The sequence below is a fragment of the Sarcophilus harrisii genome, chromosome 1 (genome assembly GCF_902635505.1).
Source record: "Sarcophilus harrisii chromosome 1, mSarHar1.11, whole genome shotgun sequence".
In the NCBI taxonomy this organism is placed as follows: domain Eukaryota; kingdom Metazoa; phylum Chordata; class Mammalia; order Dasyuromorphia; family Dasyuridae; genus Sarcophilus; species Sarcophilus harrisii.
The window spans coordinates 711044450-711068242 of NC_045426.1; the positions used below are offsets into that span (position 1 = coordinate 711044450).

General features: G+C 54.1%; 1 protein-coding gene across 3 annotated transcripts in view; it reads left to right on the plus strand.

Moving 5' to 3' along the window:
- ZDHHC8 (zinc finger DHHC-type palmitoyltransferase 8) overlaps window positions 1-23455 on the plus strand; it is a 74379-nt gene extending 50924 nt beyond the window's left edge. The window contains exons 4-11 of one of the 3 annotated variants that reach the window (XM_031949006.1): window positions 3775-3947; window positions 4433-4535; window positions 5423-5514; window positions 7690-7822; window positions 8324-8432; window positions 8938-9047; window positions 9412-10445; window positions 21179-23455. In XM_031949006.1, the coding sequence (XP_031804866.1) occupies window positions 3775-3947; window positions 4433-4535; window positions 5423-5514; window positions 7690-7822; window positions 8324-8432; window positions 8938-9047; window positions 9412-10445; window positions 21179-21419 (1995 nt within the window). In that variant the 3' untranslated portion in view covers window positions 21420-23455. Of the gene's footprint in view, window positions 1-3774; window positions 3948-4432; window positions 4536-5422; window positions 5515-7689; window positions 7823-8323; window positions 8433-8937; window positions 9048-9411; window positions 10446-15163; window positions 20199-21178 lie in introns of those variants that run through there. The other 2 variants (XM_031949007.1, XM_031949008.1) reach the window with 2 other exon arrangements.
- The last annotated feature ends 338 nt before the right edge of the window (window positions 23456-23793 follow it).

The following is a 23793-nucleotide window of genomic DNA, read 5'->3' on the forward strand; positions in this document are numbered from 1 at the left end:
ACAAGGCTGCTGACCTTGGGACCATCCTTACTCCTGATTCTCTCTCTCACCCTCTCTTCATGACATGAAGTATAGGTCCTCATTGCTTCTTGCTCAGGCTTTTGTTGTTTAGTCAATTTGTCTGACTTTCTATTTTTCACTCTTCCCCCAAAGTCTCTCTGAGCTTCCACAACATCCTCTCTTCTCTACATCTCACCCTCTGCCATCCCAATTTTCCTTTTGCCTTCTATCTTTCCGAGCATCAAGGTCCTCTCCATGGAGTCCTCTTTCTCATCATGTGATCCAAGTATCTGGCTTCAGTACTGGATCTTCCAGCGAATGGCCTGAATAAATGTCCGTAAATGTGAAGTGATTTGGTGTCCTGGTTGTCCAAGAGACTCTCAAAAGTCTTCTCCAGCACTCCAATCCCAGGCCATCATTACTGAGGTACTCGGCTCTCTTTGAGGTCTCACAGCCTCATGCTACTGGAAAAACCAGAGCTTTGACTCTATAGGCTTTGCTGGCAACGTGATGTCTCTGTTTTTTAGTATGCTGTCCAGATTTGCTGTAGCTTTCCTTCCAAGGATGCAATTTCATGGCTGCAGAGATTTTTGAGAAATATAGAAATAGAAAATCTGAAACTCCTTCCATTTCTTCTCCCTCTATTTGCCAGGAAGTGAGGCGACTAGTTGCCAAATCTTTGCTTTTGGGGGTTATGCTTCAAGTCAGCTTTTACACTTTCCTCTTTTACCCTAATCAAAAGGTTTCTTAATGGCTCGCCCCTGCTGCCATTAGAGAGGTAGCCTCTGCACATCTCACAGTGTTGGTATTTCTCCTGGTAATCTTCATTCTAGTTTTTGATTCATACAGCCTGGCATTTCTCAAGATGTTTCCATATAGAAGATAAATAAGGCAACACTATACAGTCTTGTCATACCCATTTCCCAGTCTTAAAACCAATCAGTTGGGGCAGCTCGGTGGCACAGTGGATAGAGCACCAGCCCTGAAGTCAGGAGTTCAAATCTGGTCTCAGACACTTAATATTTCCTAGCTGTGTGACCCTGGGAAAGTCACTTAACCCCAGTTGCCTCAGCAAAACAAAACTACAAAACAAAAAACCAATCAGTTCTTCCAGTTCGGGTTCTAACTTTTTTCTTGGCCTAGCTCAGGCCAAGGTCAGGAGACAAGTGAGATGATCTGGTCCTCCCATTTCTTCAAGGACTTGTCCCATTTTGTTGTGATCCACACAATCAAAGACTTTAGTGGTCAATGAAGCACTGGAACTCCCCTGTTTTCTCAAGAAAATGTTGGCATTTTGGTCGCTAGTTCCTCTGCTTCTTTAAAAACCAGTCTGCTCTTCTGGTAATTCTCAGTGCATACATTGCTGACTCCTGGCTTCTAGAATTACCTTGCTGGTGGGTGAAAGGAGCTTCATTGTTTGCTAATTTGGACATTCTGTGGCATTGTCCAAATCAGGATTGGGACCTTAACTATTTCCAATCCGTGGCCCATTGAGTTTTCCCAGCTGGCCCCGGTTGAGTTTTCCCAGTTGGCCCCGGTTGAGTTTTCCCAGTTGGCCCCGGTTGAGTTTTCCCAGCTGGCCCCGGTTGAGTTTTCCCAGTTGGCCCCGGTTGAGTTTTCCCAGTTGGCCCCGGTTGAGTTTTCCCAGTTGGCCCTGGTTGAGTTTTCCCAGTTGGCCTTGGTTGAGTTTTCTAGTTGGCCGGCATATTGAGTGCAGCCCTTTAACAGCATCATCTTATAGGGTTTTAAAGAGCTCAGCTGGAAATCCGCCACCTCCAGCAGCCTTCTGGTTAGCCAGGCTTCCTTTCTTGCCATTCCCTGGAATTCTGCCTATTTGGGCATCTCTCTCTCTTTCCCTTTCCCTTTTCCTTTCCTTCTTTCCTCAGTTCCATCAGAAAACCATTTTGTTTCCTTCTTTGTTTTTGGTTGCTGACTCCTGTACAATATTGAATCTCTGACTTTGTTCTTCCTTTGAGCTTTTCTCGGCAAAGATACTGGAGTGATTGGCCATGTCCTTCTCCAGTTTATTTTGCAGATGAGGAAACGGAGATAACCAGGGCTAAGTGACCTGCCCAGGGTCACACAGCTGGTAGTTGGGGCATCCGATTTGAACTCAGAATTAGGAGTTTTCCCCAGTCTAGGACCAGTACTCTGTGCACTGAGGCGCCACCTAGCTGTCCACCAGGCTATTGTAGCATGCTCCTAATTGGTTTCTGGTCTTCCCTTTCTCTCATCTCTTCCTTGACCGATCTGGGGTCTCCTCCATTTAGTGGCTCCCGGGATTAAGTTCCCGGGGTCCCGGGTTCCCCGGTGGGAAGTGAACCCACTGACATGTGAAGGGAGGGTTTCACATTCATGTTCCTATTCCCTTCTGCTTAGCACAGTGCTCATAAATGCTTGTGACTGAGCCATTGATTGAATCTCAAGGTCTTTGAGGCCTTCAGAATCTCTCACCAGGGGGCCGAGACCCCCACAGCTTGGAGACCCCCGGGGATGGGGAGTTCTCAGAGAAGAGCACTATGTCTCCAAGGAAACTTTCCAGCTTTTGAACAGCAACAGTTGTGAGGGGCTGTCCCCTTAGAAACAGCCAAAATCTGCCCCTTCTCCCCACTCCTAGTTCTGTTCCCCGGGACCAAACAGAACGGAGCTACTCCCTTTCCGTGTCACAGCTTTCCTGATACTTAAGGAGCCAGCAGCTCTTTCCCTCCAACCTGTCTCAAGCCATTTCTCCTCTTGGTTCAAAGGAAAGAACTCTTGACTCTGGAAATCATGGAAGTGGGAATGGGTGTCCAGGGACTGAGTCTTCCTTTGTTTGGCCACCTAAGCAGGAGAAACCCTGGTTCTAGGCTTTGAGTTCCCACTTGGACCCTTATCACCCTTTGCTGGGTCACTTAAGCTCTCTGGGCCTCAGTTTCTGCAACGACAGTGGATGGACTTTCTCTTAGAGGGCAAAGGACTTAAGAACAGGGACCGCCCTCTCTTCTCTTTTATCCCCAGTGCCTGGCCCATAGTAGGTGCTTTCTATAGCGGATGGTGGATAGTCAGGGCTTCTCCTGCACTCCCCTGCCTTCCCACACGTTCAAGGAATCCAGACTCAGTGACGGCTTCAGGTCCTTCCCAGCTCTGGCTCTGGGACTTTGCTGCTCGTCACATCGCATGACCTCAGTGCACTGTCTACACTCTTCTTGTAGTCCTGGGAGGTAGATCCTGCTCTCATTCCAGTTTTATGGGGATAAGACGGGGACTCTGAGGCTGAGAGAGGCATGGCCAGCCAGCTGGTGAGCAGAAGAGGCAGGATTTGAATCCAGACCTTGATTCCACACTCTCGGCTCCAGCCCTTTCCAGGGCTGCCTTCCAAATCCAGGCCCCTTCAGCCTCCTAGAGTCAGAGGCCTGAAAGAAAGCTGGTGGGCTAGAGGAGGAGTCATGGACCCGTGGTCAGCCATACCTGACCATCTTCTCTCTCTCTCTCTCTCTCTCTCTCTCTCTCTCTCATTTATTTTCTCTCTTTTTTCTGTTCTTTTTTTTCTTTCTTCTTTCTCTTTTTCTCTCTGCCTCTGTCTGTCTCTCTCTTTTCTCCCTCTCATCTATTTTCTCTGTTCTTTTTCTCTTCTCTCTTTTCTCTTTCTGTATCTCTGTTTCTGTCTCTGTTTTCTTCCTTTCTATTTTCTCTTTCTTTTCTCTCTTCCCTTCTGTTCTTCTCCTTGTCTCTTTTCTCTCTGTCTTGTGTCTCTGTTTCTGTCTCTGTCCGTCTGTCTCTCTCTTTCCCCTGCAGGACTTTGACCATCACTGCCCCTGGGTCAACAACTGCATCGGGAGACGCAACTACAGATACTTTTTCCTCTTTTTGCTGTCCCTCAGTGCACACATGGTTGGCGTGTTTGCTTTTGGGATGGTCTTTGTCCTCCACCACCCTGACCAACTAGGGGCAGCCCACACAGCCATCACGTATCCTTGCCTGCCTTCCCTCCCCGCCTGCCTTACTTCTTTCTCCTCTCCCTCCCTTCATTTTCCCTTTCCTCTCCTCCTCCTCTCTCTTTCTCCCTTTGTCATCCTTCTTTCTTCCTCCTTTTTAAGCCTCTCCTTACCCTTTCCATTCTCCTTTTCTCTTCCTTTCCTCCTTCCCTCCTCATCCCTCTTTCTCCCTCCTTTTGCCCTCTTCTTCTTCCTTCCTCCCCTTCCTCCCCACTCCTTCTTTCTCTTCCCCTAGAGGGCGGAAGAGTTGGTCAAGGATAGTCGTGAGCTGGGAGACAATTCTCCCCACGGGTCATTGCATCTGGGGAGTGGGTTCATTGACCTGGCTTCTCTCCCTGGCCCCGATGGGTTTTGGGAAGGCTGGCTCCCAGCCCAGGGACAGCAAGGGGAGCTGCCTATCCAGCTCCTGCTGTCGGGCTCCCCTCCCTCCCACCCGCATTTGCCTTAACGCCTCCCAGGATGGCCGTCATGTGCGTGGCGGGCCTCTTCTTCATCCCCGTCATTGGCCTCACTGGCTTTCACATCGTCCTGGTGGCCCGGGGCCGAACCACCAACGAGCAGGTAGGGACTCGATCTTGCAGGGGCCGGGGAAGAAGAGGGCCCAAAGGCCGGAGCGGGGAGGAGCACGGACCTAGGTCGGGCTCAGGGGGTGGACAGCTTGGGCCAGTGGAAATGATGCTGTATTTGGAGGCTTTGGGGAGCTAGAAGGAGGGTGATTGTGGGCATGTGGGCAAGTTTCCCCCACCCCTACTCCCCCCCCAGCCTATTTTGTAAAATGGGCATAATAATCTTTGCACATTTTCCCTCAAATAGTCATCGTCCTAAAAAAAAGCACTTTGCAGAGCTCTCTATGGCACCAAAGTGTTAGATAAGTGGGTACAGAAGTCCATGTTATGGGTCTCTCCTCTCTGAGTCTCAGCTTCCTCATCTGTAAAGTGGGTATAAATAATCCAGTTGGCCACAAGTTTCCTTAGGGCTGCTCCCCCATTCCAGTTTGCAAACTTGGATCACCAAAAGGCCTCTGGTCCCCCATGTCACTCTTCATTATCAGAAAGACCCCAGATTCTGGAGTCAGAGGAGTGGGTTTCAGATCTCCCCTCTGATGCTCACTTCATGAGGAGCACATTAGCTCATCACCTGCTTATACCTCCTCTTATTTTTTCCTCTGTAAAATGAGGGAGTCCGCCCCATTAAGCTCTGAGCTCTTCTGCCTTGGTCTCTGACCTCCCTCTCATGGCGATGTGTTACTGCTTGCATTTCTAGTTGCCAGAAGCTTTTCATGAATTTCGCCTTTTGATTGTCCCAAAAGCCTTGGGAAGAAGGGGTGTTTTATTCCCATTAAGCTTTTATTATTCCCACTTTACAGATGAGGAAACTGAGTCACAGGGAAATGAAGTGACCCAGACTCAGAGCTAATGGATTGGGGGGGGGTGTGAATCTTTTTACAGGTGACAGGCAAGTTCCGTGGAGGCGTTAACCCCTTCACTCGCGGATGCTATGGGAATGTGGAGCACGTGCTGTGCAGCCCGCTGGCACCCAGGTAAGGGAGAGCGCTCTGTGTGGAGGGTAGGGCACCCAGTAAGGAAATCTGGGGGTCTGTACCCTCTGGACCTAATTCTGTGCCTTCTAAAGAACTCAATTTAGTATCTGGGGACCCACTTTCAAATTCTGGTTCATCCACTTATCATTTGATCTAGGGGAGAAAGCACTGACTCTGAAACTAAGGGACCTGCGCTCAAATCCTATGTGGGACCTGACTCAAACCACTTCATTTCCCTCGGGTTCAGTTTTCTCATCTGTAAAATGGAGGAGTTCGGCAAAGTGCTATAATCCCCTAAATTTTATAATTGTGTGGAAATCTCTTCCCCAGCTGGGCTTTAGTTTCCCACATCTGTAAAATGAATCTGGCCTTTTGGAGCTAGAAGGGATCTCGGTGGCCTTGTTCTCCCCACAACGCACCCAGCACGAGGTTCTCCCCACAGCGCACCCAGCACAGAGTTCTCCCACACTGGCAGACCCCCGGCAAGCCCGCCACCCTCTGGGGTAGCCTGGGGCCCTCACTCTCTGACCCCCGATTTTAGGGAGGTGGTCTGGGGTTCCTCCCAGTGCCGAGTCCTTGCCATCTCTCTGGCTGTGGTCAGTGGTCAGGTGTCCATGGTCTTGGAGGCCCTCAGTCAGTGGCTGGCCAATGCACGGCCGAGGGCGCTGTCTATGGTCAGCGGTCAGCCGTCCTGTTGTCTTGAGGCTTCTGTGGTCACAGACAGATGCAGAGACAGACAGACCACAGCCGTACGGACACGTTTCAGTTGCCCCCATGTGCCAGCGCAGTGGCACTGCACGCAGGCCCACACACTCAGGCTTGCATCTTCCCGCACAACTGCACCTTCCCCTGGGAAATCACACGCCGTGGGCACACCCTGGCCACTGGGACCTTCCTGCACGGGGGCCCCCCGCGTCCTGGCCTCCCTTCCCGGCCATGGCCTTGGCTGGGGATCTCCCTCACAGACAAGTCGGCGCTGATCGATGAGGGGTCCCTGTGCTTGTGGGTGCAGCGCTGGGCCCCCACCTCCAATCACCTTGTCTCCCTCTTTCACCTCAGTGCCCTGGCCCAAGTCATCTCCCATTCAGGGTCAGACTGGGCCGCCAGGTATCCCTCCCTCCCCCAGATCTCCGGAGCCCCCCAGCACCATTCTCCTAGGAAGTGGGGAGGTTTCCTTGCTGTCCATGAGGGCCGTTCTTACAGAGACTGATCCGAAAATCTGAGCCGGCTCCTGCCCATCCCCTCTCTTTTGTCCTATTTCCCCCTCCTGCTTCCCCGTTTCTTGTTATTCTCTTCCCTCCCTTCTTCTTCCTTCTCTTTTATCTCTTCCTTTTCTCAGCCTTTTTCCTCTTTCTCCTCCCTCCTGCTTCTCCCTCCTCCTTTTCCTCTCCATCTTTTCTTTGCTTCTTTTCCTCTTCTTTCCATCCCTTTTCCTCTCCTCTCTCCTCTCTGTCTGTTCCTCTACTTTTATCTTCCAATTTCCTTTCTTTACTCTTTTCTTAAAACAGAAAAAGGTAGAATTAAACAGTATAATTGTCCCACTCTGCCTTCCCGGCTTTGGACAAGGCTGGGATTACTTCCTCTGAAGAGGGAAAGGACACAGAGATCACCCGGGCCAGTCCCTTCTTTTTTAGATAAGAATAACGGAAGCTGCCCGCCGTGCTGAGAAGAACATTGAACTCGCAGGTCATGAGATCTGAGTTCAAATCCTGGCTCTGCTCCTTTCACTTATGTGACCCTGGGCAAGTCCATTAACCCTCCCAGTAAAGTGATGGACTTGCACTAAAAAAGCTCTGATGGTAGCATTCTAGGTTCCGAAGTGCCTTTCGGTTCTAAAAGCTACAACCCCCCCCCCCCCCCCCCCCCCATGCTCTTCCTCTGTGCTTGGGCTCAGTCCTTCTACGCTGAAGGCAGGAGCCGGTGGGCACCCTTCCCACTAGTTCTCTGACAACTCTTCCAGCTCCAAATCCTACAAACCCCCATCCTCTTCCTCCGTCCCTGGGCGCAGCCCTTCTTCAGAGGGGGCCGGTGGGTGCCCTTCCCACCAGTCCTCTGGCAGCTCCAGCTCCAAGTCCTACAACCCCTCCCTATCCTCTCCCTCCGTCCCTGGGCACAGCCCCTCTCCCCGGGGGCCGGCGGGCGCCCCTCCCACCAGTCCCATCCTGCCCCTTCCAGGTACGTGGCAGAGCCCAGGCTGAAGCTGGCCGTGAGCGTGAAGCCCCCCTTCCTGCGGCCCGATCTCTCCGACAGGCAGGTCTCAGTGAAGGTCAGTGACAATGGAATCCAGGCCAGCTTGAGCCGCAGCAAGGTGAGGCAGGGTCCAGGCCTGGCCCCCTTGGCTTGAGTGTGGGGACTCTGGGACAGCTGGTGTGGGAAGGAGCTGAGCTGGGGGCCCAGGACAGGGGCTTGTGTGACTCCGGGCCAGGGCTTTCCCTTCAGCGAAGCTCAGTTGTCACAGCTGTACAATGGGTACAAATGGTTACAGCTTCCTTTGCTCAAAGGGTTGCTGGGAGCATCCCCCGGGATAATGGTGCACACATCTTCTTCTTTTGAGACTAGGATGCAGGGAGGGTCCTGGGGAGTGGAGGCCCGAGACCCGGGGTAGAGGCCAATTAAAGCAAGCCCACCTTGGGGAGGAGAGGGATGGAGGAGGGCAGCATTCACATGCAGCAGGATGTCGGGAGATGGGGGAATGCCCAGGAAGAGGGGCCCTTCCCAGGTGACCCCCAGCCCTTGACCTTTTCACCAGGGAGGGCAAAGGGCAGAACAGACTGGCTACAGCCCTCTGACCACCGTCTCTCTGATTCAGTCCAAGATCAGTCTGGGCGGGCTGGACGAAAAGTCCCTGGATCTGCAGCCTCCCCTGCCCCCCAAGGGAGAGCCCGGCAAGTACACTGAGCTTCAGGGGAGCAGTGACGGTAAGCAGGGCGGGGCCAGCTCTTTGGGGGACCTGATGGGGACTGAGGAAGGAGAAGGAAGAGCAAGGGAGAGGGAGGGAAGGGGTGGAAAAGGAGAAGGGGAAGAAGGGAGGGAAAAGGAAAAGCAGAAGAAGGAAAAGGAAGAGGCTGTGAGGGGCGAGGGAAGCGGGGAGGGGAGGAAAGGAGAGGGGAAGAGGAGGTGGCAGAAGGGAGGGAAAGAGGAAGGAGAGAAGTAGGCAAGGGAGAAGGGAGAGGGAGAAAGGGAGCCTAAAGGGGGAGGGAGCGAAGGAGGGGGTAACTCACCCCCAGAGGGCCTATGGAGCACTTGAGACGCCCTGGGCATGGATGCCCAGTCCCAAATGCCAGTCTCAAGGTGGGCCCACCCACTTGCCAGCCCCCTCTGCCCTGCAGGCTCCTCATGGGGCATCCCCTGCGGGCCTCACCTCCTTGAAGCCCCCCAGCACTCCTGACCTCAGTGGCTGAGTCTATCTGTCTTTTTCCCCAGAGGGGGGCCTGTCTCCCAAGCTGACCAGCCCCCCAACCCCTGCCATGTACAAGTATCGGCCCGGCTTCACCAATAGCTCCAAGATTCATTACCACGCCACGGCTGACCAGGTGAGCGACTGCTCAGGCTCCTGGGGCGAGCAGGTCGGGCTGTGACTCTCCGCGGCCTCCTCGGGGGACTTGTCTGATCTTTCAGAACCATAGAACCTCAGAGCAGGGAGACCTTCAGAACAGGGGATGTCAGGGCTGGGAGGGCCTTAGAACAGAATACAGAATACTAAATTTGAGATGCCCCTCCCAGGCCCAATCCCTTCATCTCCCTGAGGAGTGAGACCATGGGTGCGCCAGCCGGGTCTCCCCACTTTCTGTGGGTTATTTTTTTGAGGCCAGGACTCTCCACGGCCCTCACTTGTTGAACCTTAAAAGCCTGGGGGGAGGGCGGCACTCGGGCCTGAGCGCGCTCTTCCTCTCGCAGATCACCCTTCAGGATGGCAGCCTGGGGGAGGACGATGGTGGGACCCTGGACTACCAGTCGGAGCCCAACCTGGACCTTCCCGACCACCACCGGAGTGCCCTTCACAAGACTTACCGGTCGTCCCCGCTCCACATGGATTCCTACGCTGCCAACTCGCGGTCCCTGAGCCTGAAGTCAGCCGGCAGGCAGGGAACGGACCAGGTCGCCCTCCACCCCCTGAAACCTGAAGGAGCCCCCCCGACCCCCTACAAGACCATCTTTTCTCCCAACTCCCTGTCTAACCGTAACAGCAGCCTCTCGTACGACAGCCTGTTGAACCCCATGTCGCCAGCAGGCCGCAAGTGCCCGGCCCACTCGGTGGTCGGCTCGGCGGGCTACCACTCGCCCTATCTGTCGGCCAAGATGTGCCACCTGCGTGGGGGCGAGCTGCAGCGGCCGGGACCCCGCAGCTTCAGCCCGGTTCTGGGTGGGGGCGCCCCCAGCTCGCACCCCCGGGACCCTTCTCCGGTGCGCTACGACAACCTCTCCAAGACCATCATGGCCTCCATCCAGGAGCGCAAAGAGATGGAGGAGAGGGAGAAGCTGCTGCACTCACACCCGGACTCGGTGTTCGGCGACTCCGGCGTCTACGACACCCCCAGCTCCTACAGCCTCCAGCAGGTCAGCACGCTGTCCTCGGACGACCCTCGCAGCCTGGCGCTTCCCTGTGGCTCCCGCGAGAACCTGACCTTGGCCAGCGGGGGCTTTGGCGCCCGGAGCCCCTTACTGCAGTCTTCTCTGTCCTCCCTCTCGGGGGTCATGGCGCGTGCCCCGAGGACTTCCACCACCTCCCTCCAGGCCGACTTGGCCAACAATAACGTTCAGAGCCACCAGACGCTGCAGGGCCGGGGCCCCGGTGGTCCCTTCATGTCCCCGGGCCACCAGGTCCCGCCTTCCCCCTCTGGGATGCCCAGGTCGCCTTCCTATGGAGGCCCCAAGGCCGTCTCCTTTATTAATACTGTGGAAATCACAGAGCCGCCTCCTCTAGTTCAAAGGTAAGTGCTGGCTGGGGTCTTCCCACAGGACCCTTCTCTTCTGGGCAGCATATCCCCCGCACCTGCCTTTGGCTGGATAGCAGACTGTTCTGCTAGGGCCCTTGGCCCTCTGGGGAAGGGATGAGAGGCAGACCCTCTGGCCCTCTGGCCATTGCCTGCCCAGCGCCTCGCTCAAACGTGCCCCACCTGGCCCAGGACCCTTCTCTTCTGGGCGGCATATCTCCTGCACCTGCCTTTGGCTGGGTAGCGGACCATTCGGCTAGGGCCCTCAGCTCCCTGGGGAAGGGGCAAGAGACAGGCTCTCTGGCCCTCTGGCCATTGGCTGCCCAGCACCTCGCTCCAACATGCCCTGCCTGGCCGAGGACCCTGTGCTCTGGGCCTGCCAGCTATCGGTGCCCATCCTGCTCCATGGCTCCCTTTCTTTTACCCCTGACCACATCAGTGCTGCATCCGGGGTCCCATCAACCCAGAAGTATCCCCCGGAGTGGGGCCAGGGGGATCAGAGAGTGCTTCCCCCAGACCAGGCTCCCCAGCCCCTCCCAAAGTCCCAGGTCTCTGGTCCCATTCCCAGGAATGGGAGAGCCATGAATGCCAGCCCTTTTCTTGCCATCGGTTGCCCCATCTCTTCGGTTATGGAAGCCTTGTAGTCAGGAAGAGCTGTGTTCTAGTCCTGATCTGGCACCCCCTGACCATGTGACCCTGAGCAAGGGATTCCCCGTGTTAGTGTTGCTGGAAACTCCCAAAGGGGTAAGGGTGGAGCTGCAGCCACCTGCCCGGCTCCGGGAGCTTTTCCCAAGAGTTTCCCTATAAATAGCTCTTGAGAGGGGAAGTTCCTGGGAAGGAAATGTCTTTTTCGGTCGAAATCACAAGCTGGTTCCCTGCCTCCACAGAGAGTGATAGCGGCCCCCCGTTGCTCCGGATCTGCCGGATCACAAACAGTTCTGTCTGTGTGTGCGTCTCTCACACACACACATAATACACACGTGCTCTGTCTCACACACACCTATTCACATACATTCACTCACACACACACAATATGTACATGTATTCTGCCTCACACACACACACGTGCACATACATTGACACATATAATACACACACACACACATAATGCACACATATTCTGTCTCTCACATACATGCATACATGTATACATACAATACACTGACACACATATATTCTCTGTCACACACATACACACATATGTGCACACACACTCAATACATTCCCACACACATTCTCATGCGCACAATACATATTCTCACGTGCACATATGCACACTCACTCTCTCACACACTTAAACACACATGTACACACACTCACAGTGTACTCATGCACACACACATTCTCCCATATACAATATACACATTCTCACCCATACACACATGTGTACACACACACACACACACACACACACACACACACACACATTCCCTACTTTTTTCCTTCATTGTTTCCCCCAGGGAGGAAACCTCCCACCCCTTTCAATCCTGGCTCTTTCCATGCCCCACACCAGACCTGGAAAGGCCTCAAGTCTGCTCCAATTCTGCGGGCTGGGCCCAGAAGGGGGGACCTGAGGGTCAGCCTGACACAGCTTTCTGTCTCTCTCCCCTCATTGACCTGACCACCGGACCATCACACCCTTTGGAGAGCACGGCTCTGCTGGAGTGCTAGGATCAGAGGCTGGATGATAGGGGGGCAATGAGGGAGGAGGGAAATGGAGGCAACTCTTGTACCCTTTCAGATGTAGCTGTGTCAGGGAAAAGAGATCTGGGATCCTGTCATTGGGAGCGGACGGACCAAGCAGACTCTGATTTCTGGGTGGTGGAGACATGAGCATGTTTGTCGCCACAAGGGAACGAGCCAGCAGGGAGCCAGGGCAAGCGACAGAGGGAAGGCAGTGTCTCGGAGGCGGGATAGAATGGGATCGCTCAAATGGGAGCTTTGCCAGGCTGATGAAGGGCACACCATGGTCAGGAGCAAGAGTCATTTCATCATGTGACTCGGGGGGGGGGGGGGGGGAGACTGTCAGGAGGGGTCTGAGCAATGGGTGAGGAGGAGGGTTCCAGAACTGATTGAGTGACCCGAGTCCAAAGCTGGAGCCTGTAAAGTCGGACTTGTCCTTGGATAGGAGTTTACCATCTCCTTGACAAGAAGTCCTCCAGCCTCTGCTTGGAGACTCTACTGATGGGGAGCTCATTACCTCCTGAAGAGCCTGTCTCATTTTGGAGCAAGATTCCTTGTCAAGCAGTTTTTATGTTAATCAATCTGTCCCTCCCCTCCCCTCAGTACCATCTTGCTCATAATTCTGCCCTCTGGAGCCAGCAGAAGGAAGTTATTCCTCAGATCACCAGAAGGCCTTGAAGATAGAATCAGCCCGATCTCAGTCTTTTTTCATGGGCAACCACTCACATCTCTAGAGCCTCAGTTTCCCCAACAGTATAAACAGAGGCGATGGACTAGGTGATGTCCATGGGACATGATTCCCTTCTCCAGTCTAACCCTTGCCAGCTCCTCCAGATTAGTCTTGAGGTGATTTATCTCCCCACCTTTCACAAAGGTCATCCTCCATTGGACAGCGCCCAGCACATAGTAGGCACTTTATGAATGCCAGTTGACTCACTGACTCTGGTCACGTCTGGCTCACCAGTGTCCGACCTCTGTAGGAAGGAGGCTCCCCAGTCAGTGATCAGTGGGAAGAGCAGAGAAGGTTGTATCTGATGGGAGTCTGCGGCATCAGAAGGGAAGAATTGTCATGGAGAAGGGAGACCCAACTCACCTACTAGGCTCTGGTGACCGAGACCATTAGTCGGGTAGAGAAGGGCTCTGGACTCGGTCTAAACAAAGCTTCCTGAACCATCCTGGCAGAAACTGGGCAACTGGGTCATACTGGCAGGCAAGGAAGCCTTGAATTCAAATCCCACCGCAGGCAATTACTAGCTCTGTGGAACCAGGAAAGGCAAGCCACTCAACTCTTTCAACCTCAGTTTCTTTTATTTGTCAAATGGGGTTAATAATAGTCTCTACCTCCTGGCAAGACTGTTGTAGGAAATAAGCCACGTAATGTATGTCAAGGGCTAGTCAGAGAATGGCCAGTATAATTAGTAGTCGTTTTTTCCTCACTACTGGTTAAGATTGTAGTCTCAGAGCCGGAAGGGACCTCAGAGCTTCTTCATGGCTGTTGTTCAGTCATATCCGGCCCTCTGTGACCCCATTTGCGGTTTTCCCCTAAAAGACTCTGGGATGGTTTGCCATTTCCTTTTCCACTTCATTTTCCACATGGGGAAATCGAGGCAATTGGAGTTAAGTGGCTTGCCTAGGGTAAAACAGCTAGTAAATGTCTGAGGTAAAATTTGAACTCTGGAAGATCTATCCACCGCATTAGCCAGCTGTCCTGGAGATCCTTAGCCTCTAACCCTAATCCAGCCCCCTGTTTGCAAATGAGTATCTGGGGCCAAATTTCCCCAAATTGCAAAGGCAATAAACATCTGAGGCAGGATTTGAATTCAAGTCCTCAGTGTTCTCTTTTACTGTCCCAGGAAGCCTGTCTTCAAGAAGAGTCCAGTCATTCATTTATTAGAGAGGGGGATCTTGGGGGAAATTGGGGCACCCCGAGCCTTTCCCCACTTTTGGGAGAGGGAAGGGGAGAGAATGTGATTCTGATATCCCTGGGGGATGTTGTCCAGGGTGTATCTGGGGAACTGCTGTTGCCCTTGTGGCTGCTGCTGCCTGAGGCTCGGGCTCACCTGCCTTGCCCAGACTCTGTGGCTGCTGTTGCCTGAGGCTTGGGGCTCACCTCCTTGCCCAGCCCTTGGACTTCCCCGGCAGTGCCCATGGCACCCTCTAGTGTCTGAGGGAAGGAGAGCACTCCTAGGCTTGAAGCAGAGGGAATCGAACTTAGGGGTGGTGGGAATCGTAGTCTGGGGCCTTGGGGCTCCTCGGGAGGCGAGCACAGGAGGGTGCCGAGGCTTTGTTCGAGCCCCTCCCTTCCATTTCACGCTGGGGCAAGGAGACGCTTTCTGGGCCACGGCAGGATAGGACTGGGACTGTGGCTCTAGGAGTGGAGACTCTTGGAGATCCTCCATTGATGGGCCCAGAGAGGGGGCGGAATTCGGAAAGGGCACCCAGCTCCCGGGGAGCAGAGCCAGAATGTGGCCCCGGGCCCCTGGTTCTTCTCCCTCCCCCCAGCTCCCCGGGGTCCCTTCTGGGACATGTCCTCTCGGGACGTCTTTTTGGCCAAGCTCTTCTTCCCTGGCTGCCGGCCAGCTCTGGGGGCCCAAGGGAGACTTCTCCCGCTTCTCCCTGCTCTGGCATCCTGTCTGGGGAAGAAAAGTGCCTCCCGGAGTTCCCTGGGATTCTGGCCCTAGGGGAGGGCAATGGTGCAGGAAGGAGACAGGAGTCTGGGCCAGGGGGCAGGGCTGGGGTCGGCGGGGCAGGACCAGGGCCTTCCCTCCTTTCCCTCGGTGTCGGGCTGGGTCCTGGCAGTGTGGTCCGTGTCCGTCCCCGTCTTGTCCCCCTGTGCTTGTGGCCGCTGAGGCGTCCTGTCCCAGAGCCCGTGGGGAGAGGAAGGGGGGGAGGGCGCCCTTTTGGCCAGGGTCTGTCCCCGTGCCCTGGCTGCTGAAGTGTCGTGTCAGTCCTCCGTGTGTTCACGTGTTTGTGTGTGTGTGTGCGTGTGTGTGCGTGTGTGTGTGTGCGTGTGTGTGCTTCTTTCCCCACAGGGAGCACGTGCTGCTGAAGACCCCTCAGAGTATTCTAAATGGACAGTCTAAAGGCCTTCCCAGACTGGGGCCCGTGGCCAGCACCCAAGGGGGCCCGGGGAGCCCTTCCAGGCACACCAATGTTAAGAAGGTGTCCGGAGTCGGGGGGACCACGTATGAAATTTCAGTGTGAAGAGGGAGCCTCCTCCTGTCCTGCCTTGCGACTTTGGTGCCCCGAAGACGGAACCCAAAGCAGATGCTGCCTGGGGGGGGAGGCTGATTCCCCCATATTTCTCTCTCTTCTTCCCAAGAGCCCGCCTTCTTCAGCCCATCCCCCTCCCGGCGCCCCCAAGGAAGGGGATGGACAGTCTGGCGTGTCAGAAGAGCCGGGTCCGTCCCGGGAGATGCTCGGACTCGGGCGCCATTTTTTGAAACTGGGTCGGCTCGCTCTCGTTTCCCAGGGTGCACGACAGGCCCGGACATCCGGCGTCCATCCCAACCAGGGCCCTCGTGTGCCATGGCGGCCGGCGGGCCCTACCTTTATCGTGCTGCTGTGATGACGGGTCCAAACAGAACCTTCCTCATCTCCAACCCGTCCGTGTGGGTCCCTGTCCCACAGCGCTCTTCCTAGCAGCCCCCTAGGGTGGCTGTGGCCGTGGAGAGTGTAGGACAGACCGCAGGAAGCCCGGTCAGCTGGAGCGGCTTTCCCTCAAGCCCCCGGCTCTCTCCTTGTTCCCCGGTCCGGCTGCCATTGAAGCCGGCGCTGCAGCGAGAAGCGGGAGCCTCAACATCCCATTCCGAGGGACCCCGACTGTGGGACCGGTGGCTCGGGCTGTCCCCGACCGCCCCCGAAGAGCTGACCGTGCTCTCTGGCTGAGGCTCCCCTCTTCCTTCCTCTGGTCACACAGACTTTTTTCCCCACTTTGGACTGAGCTCATCAACTCTGAATTTTTCCAGGCAGAGCACACATACCTCATTAGGCTTGACCACAAAGATGGGGGTGGGTGACTCCATTAAGGATCCAAAGGAAATCTCTTTTGTTCCCACCGATGTTCTTAGAGGGAGAGAGGAGTGAACCCCAAAGGCCCCGGGGCCCAGCTGACCGACATGTGGGGAAGAAGGCGCGTCCCTCACGGAAACTATGCAGAAACTGCTTGCCAGGCATTGCCCGAGCCCCAGCCGAGGGTGCCCCCAGTCCTGCTGGCTCTCCCCAGCTGGCTCTCCGTACCAGGTCATCATGGGCTGGAGCTGATTCTGAGGGGACGGAGACCCAGCCGCCTCCTGCCGAAGACCTGTCCCGTATCTTCCCGAGAACCGCGTCCCTTTGACAATGGGGATGAAGAGTTGAGGATGCAAAGGGTACCATCGGCTGTCTGCTGCTTCATCTCGGGGCCGGGAGATCCCAGAATTCTTTGTGGTCCGACTGGCGCACGGAAGCCCCCGTCTCGCTATTAACAAGTTGCCTTTTCCCTAGCCTTGTTCATGATGATATTTAGCTTCACGAGCTTTCCCTCCTTCCTTCCCCCTTCCTCTCTTTCTCCCTCCAGGACTTCCAAATCCTTGGTTTCTCTCAGCTTTTAGGAAGGAGAGAATAACATTCCCCTCCGTATTTGTGGAATCCTTCTGTGCCCTGTGTGACAAAAAGGGTGTGTGTGGAGTTTTCCAGGATGAGTAGCAATAGTCTGGGTCTTTAGTCCCCCCTGTGTGTGGGTTCCCCATCTGTTCCCCCACCAAGCAAATGATTCTGTCGTCTTTGTTCTCTGGTCTTCTGGAACCCGTCATTTGTCCATATCTCGTATTAATTGTATAACGTGGTGGGGGGGAAATTGTGCTTATGGCCGTGGGGACATGTACTTGAAGCCTTAATTCTCTGTATTTCTATTGCTGGGGTGGGGGTGGGGAGGGTTGATGTAAATGGAAACCATTAGCTAATGAACCGTGGGAATCCTAGAGCCGTGAGGATAAAGTAGGGTGGGCTCATCCCCCGATCTCCACCCGACCTCTCGAGGCCCCCATTAGAAACGATAACTCCAGAGCTCGGTTTCTGCCGTTAAAAAATCGGCCAGATCAGGAGTTGGGGCCAAAGAGGTGCTCAGATTTACCCCGATGAGAAGTGCGTTTTTATCACTTGCTTCTGTGGGGGTTACCCGCTTTATTTTTATTTGATTTGGGGATTTTCTATAATTTTATTTAAAAAAAGAGAGAGAAACCGCATTTAATCCATGCCCTGTCCGAGTGAACCTTTGGGATGCCTCCCTTGAGGCTGGAGGACCAGTGTCCTCTTTTCCCTCGCCAAAGGACCTGCAGTTGCAGTATTTAGAACCCTTGGCCATGGACTATTGGCAGGCACCCGGATGCTCCGGCGAATCCCTGGGCTCGGCACATGAAAATACCCTCAGTTTCCCATCCTTATTAATGAGTTGCCTTTCCCCCAGTCTTGTTCTTTATTATGTTTAGCTTCCATCCCTCCTTCCATTCCTCTCCCCATCTCTCCGGGACCGATGTGTGAAACACCACTTGTGTTTCTATGATAGGGGCTGATAATAGGGAAAACCATCCCTATCCAAGATGGCGACCAGGCCCATGGACTATCCCTTCTCCCACCCATGGAACAGATGGATTTGTGAGTCCCTCTGATTGGTCCCATCCAGTGTGTTAGGGATGTCAAGGATTCAACTCAGAGGGCCAGACCTTAGAGATCAGCTAACCTAATTCTGTGGGCACTTGGCTATATTTGGTCTATTTCTCCTCCCTGGGCCTCAGTTTCCTTCTTTTTCAAATGAAAGTCTGAATTAGGTTATCTCAAAAGTCTCTTCAAATGCTCGATCCTAAAGTCTTTTAAATCCTTCTTACAAATGGAGAAACTGAGGTTAGAGAGGGTGGACTTCCCACAGCTAGTGTCTCTCTAAGAGTCCGGAGGGCCATTGCTGACGTGGATACCAGGGAAGTCTCTCGGGGGCTCCAGGCAGCCCAGAGTGTGCTCTGCCTCCTGTGGTTGCTGGGAGGGCGTCTGCCTGGGGATCCCTGTGGCCTCCTTGGCTCAGCATCACTGAGCCTTTGCCTCTGTGTACAGTCAGAATGGACCTGGAGTCTAGAGAGGAGGAAGACGAACCCCTAGGATTCCTGGGGCTGGGCACTCAGCTGTGGATGGAGCCTGAGGGAGGGAGGAAAGCCCACAGCCAGCGCTGAATCTCCCCGACCTGGACATTTGCCAGCTGGAGCCTTGGCTCCCCTACCTTGGTGGGATCCCAGGAATGGTCCAGATCTAGCCTTCCAGAGCCTAGAACTCAGAGGGACCAGGAGGTGGTGGGATCGGCCCTGGCTTTGGAAGCAGGAGGCAAATGAGGGGACTCTGGCCAAAACCCTCCCTTGGGGAGCCTCAGTTTCCCTAAATCAGCGCATAGGATTAGATCTCATGTTGCTCTCTGGTAATTTTCAAATTCGACAACTCTCGAACTGCCCAGCTGACCTGTTTGTCTTATTCTAGCCCATAACTTTTTAGGAAAGAAATGTTCTCATTTCCTACCCAGGCAGAGGCACTTGGCAAAGGATCAGAACCTGTGCCACGCTCTGTCAAGATGACCCTACTTTTTGTGGTCTTCTTAGGAAAAGAAGACAAAGTGGGACTTCTGAATGCTGATCCCTGAGGGAAGCCTGCCCGGAGGCAGTGGGGGAGGCAGGAGGAAACAGTTACAAAATATGTTCAGATCCTAGATCACAGATTTACTCAGAGGGAAACTGAGGCCCAGAGAAGTGATCCACCCAAAGTCACAGAGCTCAAAAACAGCAGAATTAGAATTTTGAGCCAGATCCTTAGGCTCCCAAGGTAGAAGTGCTCTTTCCATTGCATTGGCTTTATGGGAAAACTGTGGGAAGGGAGGTCTTGATGGAGGCCCCAGTAACAAGGCTCTCTGAGGAATCTTGTAGCATGAGGGAAGGTCAGGACTAAAGGAGGTCTGAAGGGCTCTGTGTGTGTGTGTGTGTGTGTGTGTGTGTGTGTGTGTGAGAGAGAGAGAGAGAGAGAGAGAGAGAAACAGAGAGGAGAGTGTCAGAGAGAGCAGAGTCAGAGAGAGGAGAGAGACAGAGACAGAGAGAGATAATATCCCCAGTGGTCGGCAATTGTCCTCCTAACACCAGAGCTCAATGACCTCCAAAGACCATGGACAGCCAGTAGGAATTTGGTGGATTTGTAGTCCCCACTCAGCGGCGTTTGGACCTTGTGAAGACCCCAGGGTAGAGGGGTGAGTGATCCCATGGAAAGGATTAGCTAGAGGCTCTGGGAGAAGAAAGGTGGATGTGGGGATCCTTCTAGTAACCAAGGAAACAGACTCCTCCCCCCTCCCTCCATCCCAACTAAAATTTCTCCCCAAGGCTTACAGTTCTCCCCGGGACAGGGTCCGCTTGGCAGGTGGGGATGGGTACCTCGGGGAGCTGTGTGGAGGTGGTCATAAGACTCACAGAGGAGAGCCCAGGTTTAGGGCTAGAAGGGCTCTGAGCCATCATCTGCTGTGATAGAGGAGGGGGCACCGAGGGCTTGAAAGGTGAAGGGACGCCCCAGCATCAAAGGTGGAGGGACTTGTCTTTTTCAAGAATGAGACCTCAAAGCCCCGAGGTTGCAGTTGCTACACGGCCCAAACCAGGCCCTTATTGGGGAATGAGACAAGAGGTGTCCCTTTCTGCCAGACGCAAGGGTTCTGGGAGAATGGCCCAGCGCGCATCCAAGGGCTGAGCCTGTGATGAGGGACCAGACAGGCTGGGCAATCAGAGCTAATGGTTTATTGGGATCCAGATATGTTAGGATAAAATGGTGGCATGTCCCCAGAACATAGAACAACAGAGTTGGAATGTAGGGGAACCTGAGAAGAGAGAACGGAGGGACCCTTAGAACAGGACGTCAGGGCTCGAGGTGGGCAGGTGGGACTTAGACCAGAAAGAAGCTCAGGTGTCTGTGTGGAAAAACCTTAAGGATTCCCAACCCTCCTGTATCATGGACCCCTTTGGCAGGCAATGAAGCCCATGGGCCTCTTCTCAGAATAATAGTGGTTACTGACATTCATCATTTTTTAAAAGTTTTTTTTTTTAGCTATTTTGTTAAATATTTCCCAATTATATTTTGCATGTACAAATTTTTAATTCATTTTTTAAAATTCTGAGTTCTAAATTCTGTCCCATTCATCCCCCCTTTTCCTACTTGAAAAGGCAAAACCTATTTCTTTGTTAGTCTTGCCCACACTCCTGATTGAGGGAGATACTCCATTTTATTTAGAAATGAGTGAATATAAAGATGTGTTTTTTCCCTATCCAAGTTCACAGGCCCCTGAAATGCATCCATAGAGCTCATTGCGGGGCCTGCACCTAGGCTGAGAGCCTCAGCTTCTCTTAGAACAGGGAACGTCAGGGCTGGGACTGAAAACAGAATTTCAGGTTTTGAGAGAAGCCTTAGAACAGGGGATGGCAGAACTGGGAGGGACCTTAGAGAATGTCGGGCTGAGAGGAGCCTTAGAACAAGAAGTGATAGAGCTGGGAGGATTTTAGAACAGGGAATGACAGAGTTAGGAGGGATTTTAGAACAGGGGGTGACAGTTGGGAGGGTCTTTAGAATGGGGGGGGTGACAGAGCTGAGAGGGCCTTTAGAACAGAGGGTGACAGCTGGGAGGGACTTTAGAATAGGGGATGTCAGAGTTGGAAGGGATTTTAGAACAGGGGGTGACAGTTGGGAGGGTCTTTAGATTGGGGTGACAGAGCTAGGAGGGATGTTAGAATAGGGGTGACAGCTGGGAGGGCCTTTAGAACAGGGGGTGGCAGAGCTGGGAGGGGCCTCGGAGAGGATCTGGTCCATCCCTTCATTTTCCCGAGACCCGGTGATGGCGAGGACTTGTCGGAAGCGCAGAGACCGGGAGTCGTCGGCAGCCGGGTTTTTAGCTCTCGTTCGGAGCCCTGGCTGCGGCCTTCGGGTGGGGCCAGCCAGCTGCCCAGGGGGGCTCTTGCCTGACTTGCCTCTCCTCCGTTTCTCTTCCTGCTGCGGCCTCCCCCCAGGGGGCGGATTGGAGCCTGCGGCCGAGGATGCGGGAACAGCGGGCGGCTGAACCCCAGGAGCAGCCTCCACCTCTGCCGGTACCACTGCGCTAGCTCGGCCCTCCGCCCCCCGTGGAGCCCCTCGGCCTCCGGCTACTGCCCCCCGGTCGGGGTGCCCCAGCTGGCCGCCGTGTGTCGCTTGCACTCGGCCGCCTCCACACTGTTTCCGAGCCTCTCCTGGCCGGAGCGGGACGCCAAGTAGAGGTCGTCGGGGCCTGGCCCGGAGGCCACCGTCCTTTCCAGGACTCACTCAGGAGTTTGGGGACCAGGAGAAAGAGTTCTGGTTCTAGGCCTCAGGAGTGAGGAGGCAGGTCGGGCAAGGCCGTGAAGAGCCGTCGGGAAGATCTGGCCCCAGCTCGTGCTGCTGGGGCCGTGCTGCCCATCAGACTCGCTGTGTCCTTCCTTGGGCCCCTGCCAGCTGAGGGGAGCTGAGGCTTAGTCTGGACCTCTTGGCGGAGAAGCCCGGCCCCCCAGTGCTGCTCTGAGACCTCCCAGGAGCCCACAGGGGGTGGGGGTGGTGCCGGGGCTAGAAGGGGACTAGCCCCCCTGCCGGGAATAATCCGGAGAAGCCACGGTCCCCTCCCCTCCCACCAAGTCAGCAAGCCATCTTGATCCCGATCGGAGCCCAAGTCATTTCTCCCGTGTCTTGAGAATCTCGTTTCTCCAAGCTTGTCAGTAGCACTAGGGGGAGAAGGTGGGAAGGAGGACGATGGGGGAGAGAGCTGAAGCGGAAGGTTTGTGACCATGTCTAGGGCCCGCTGGGAGCTCCAGGCTCTTGGGTGCCAAATAGCTTTTCTGGAATAACTGGTTGTCCCCAAGAGCTGAGTCCTCCCTCTGAAAGAGACTCGACCGGGTTCTGACCCGGAGAAAGGCCCTCATTAGGAGCTGTGCCCTCCCTCCTCCCTGCTCCTCGGTTCCTAGCTCTTCTTCCCTAATGGTGTTTGTTCTCAGAGGCCATGGTGCTCGGACGTGTCAGCTTGAGGGTTTCCCCAATAAAAGTCAGCGAATCCCCAGCTCCCAGGGTGCACCTGGGGGATGACTAGCCCCTCTCCCCCTCCCCACAAATATCAAACCATAGCACTTTAAATATCCTTTCCCTAATGCTAAGTTTTTTGGCTTCAGGTAATTTAAGAAAAGTCAGGTTGCATGGGGTGGGAGAGGGGTCATCCTGAGCAGGGATTGCCCCGAGGGTCCATCAGCCTGAAGGACGGCTGTGCAAAATAAAAATCCAGGAAGCCTGCTTACCAATGGCTGCTCCCTTGCCCCCCACCCCAACCCCCAACCATGGCTAGTCCCATTTCCCTCCCACCAGGGCGTGCTCGCATGTTGCCTTAACCCCGTCATCCCTGCTGCGTTACTTCCCACTCCGGAGTCTGGCTGTCCGTTTGGCCACCGGCCTGTCTCGTGTCTGTCCGGAGCCAAACCCCAGCAGTCCTTGTAACTACGACAAGCCAATATCTCAGGCCCAGACACTCTGGGCCTGGGGTGGGGAGGCCAGAGTCCTCCCCAGAGCCAGACACAGCCAGGCTGGAGCTCTCCTATCTTTCTTCACAGAGAGCACCACCACACTCCTCCCCTACCCCACCCCCACGCTGCTATGTTTCCACTAAAGGAACGACCCCGACTTTCTTCCTTTCTCATGCTAATTTCAATGTTGTACAAACCATCCCTATAGATGCCTAGAGAAATAAATGTATTTATCTGCTCCCCAGGATCATGGGCACAGCGGGGTTGAAAATTTGCCTCAGTCCTCCCTTAGTTAAGCTATCCTCTCCTGAACCACTGGTCCTGGACCAAGATGGAGGGAGAGGGATGTGGGTCCCAGGTGTTCCCAGAGAGCCTGGAGGGAGGGCCAGTCTCGGGAGCTTCGCACTGTTTGGATGCCCTTTGCCAAGCCTGTGGGTAGTAGGTTTTAGGTTTGGGTTGTTCCCAGAATGCCGAGCAAGGGACCAATCTCAGGAGCGCCAGCAAGTGGGGGCACATTGGATTTGCATGAGTTTATTTAACTGCCTTGAGGAAGAATGAGCAACAAATCTATTTATTTTCAATTGTACTGAAGCACAGAATGACATTTTCAGACCCTATAACCCCCATCTATGGAATATAAAGTATATATTATGGTCGCCTAACTGTATTTCTTCGAGTTTTTGAAAAACAAAACAAAATTATGATAGATTGTTCTACAAGGGTATTTTTTCCATTTAATTCCCTGAATAAATTTTTGGTGTTTTATCTCCATGGCTCCCGTCTTTATCTTGATCCGAACTCCCCAGGCTTGAAGGAGGGAAACCCGGAAATCTAAGACATTTAGGCGGGATTTGTCAGAGTTGTCATTCTGAGTTCCTGGAAGTGGTAGCAGTGCAAGTAACTAAGAGGCCTGAAAGGCTAATCTTTGGAAGAAGGAAGGAAAGAAGAAAAAGGAAGGAAACAAGCACTTATTAATTACCCAGCATGGGCCAAGCACAATGTTTTAGCGATTCATCATTGACAACTCTGCAAGGTAGGTGAGATGATGTTCCCATTTTACAGTTGAAGAAACTGAGGCAGACTTACCTAATTTAAGTGACTTGCGTAGA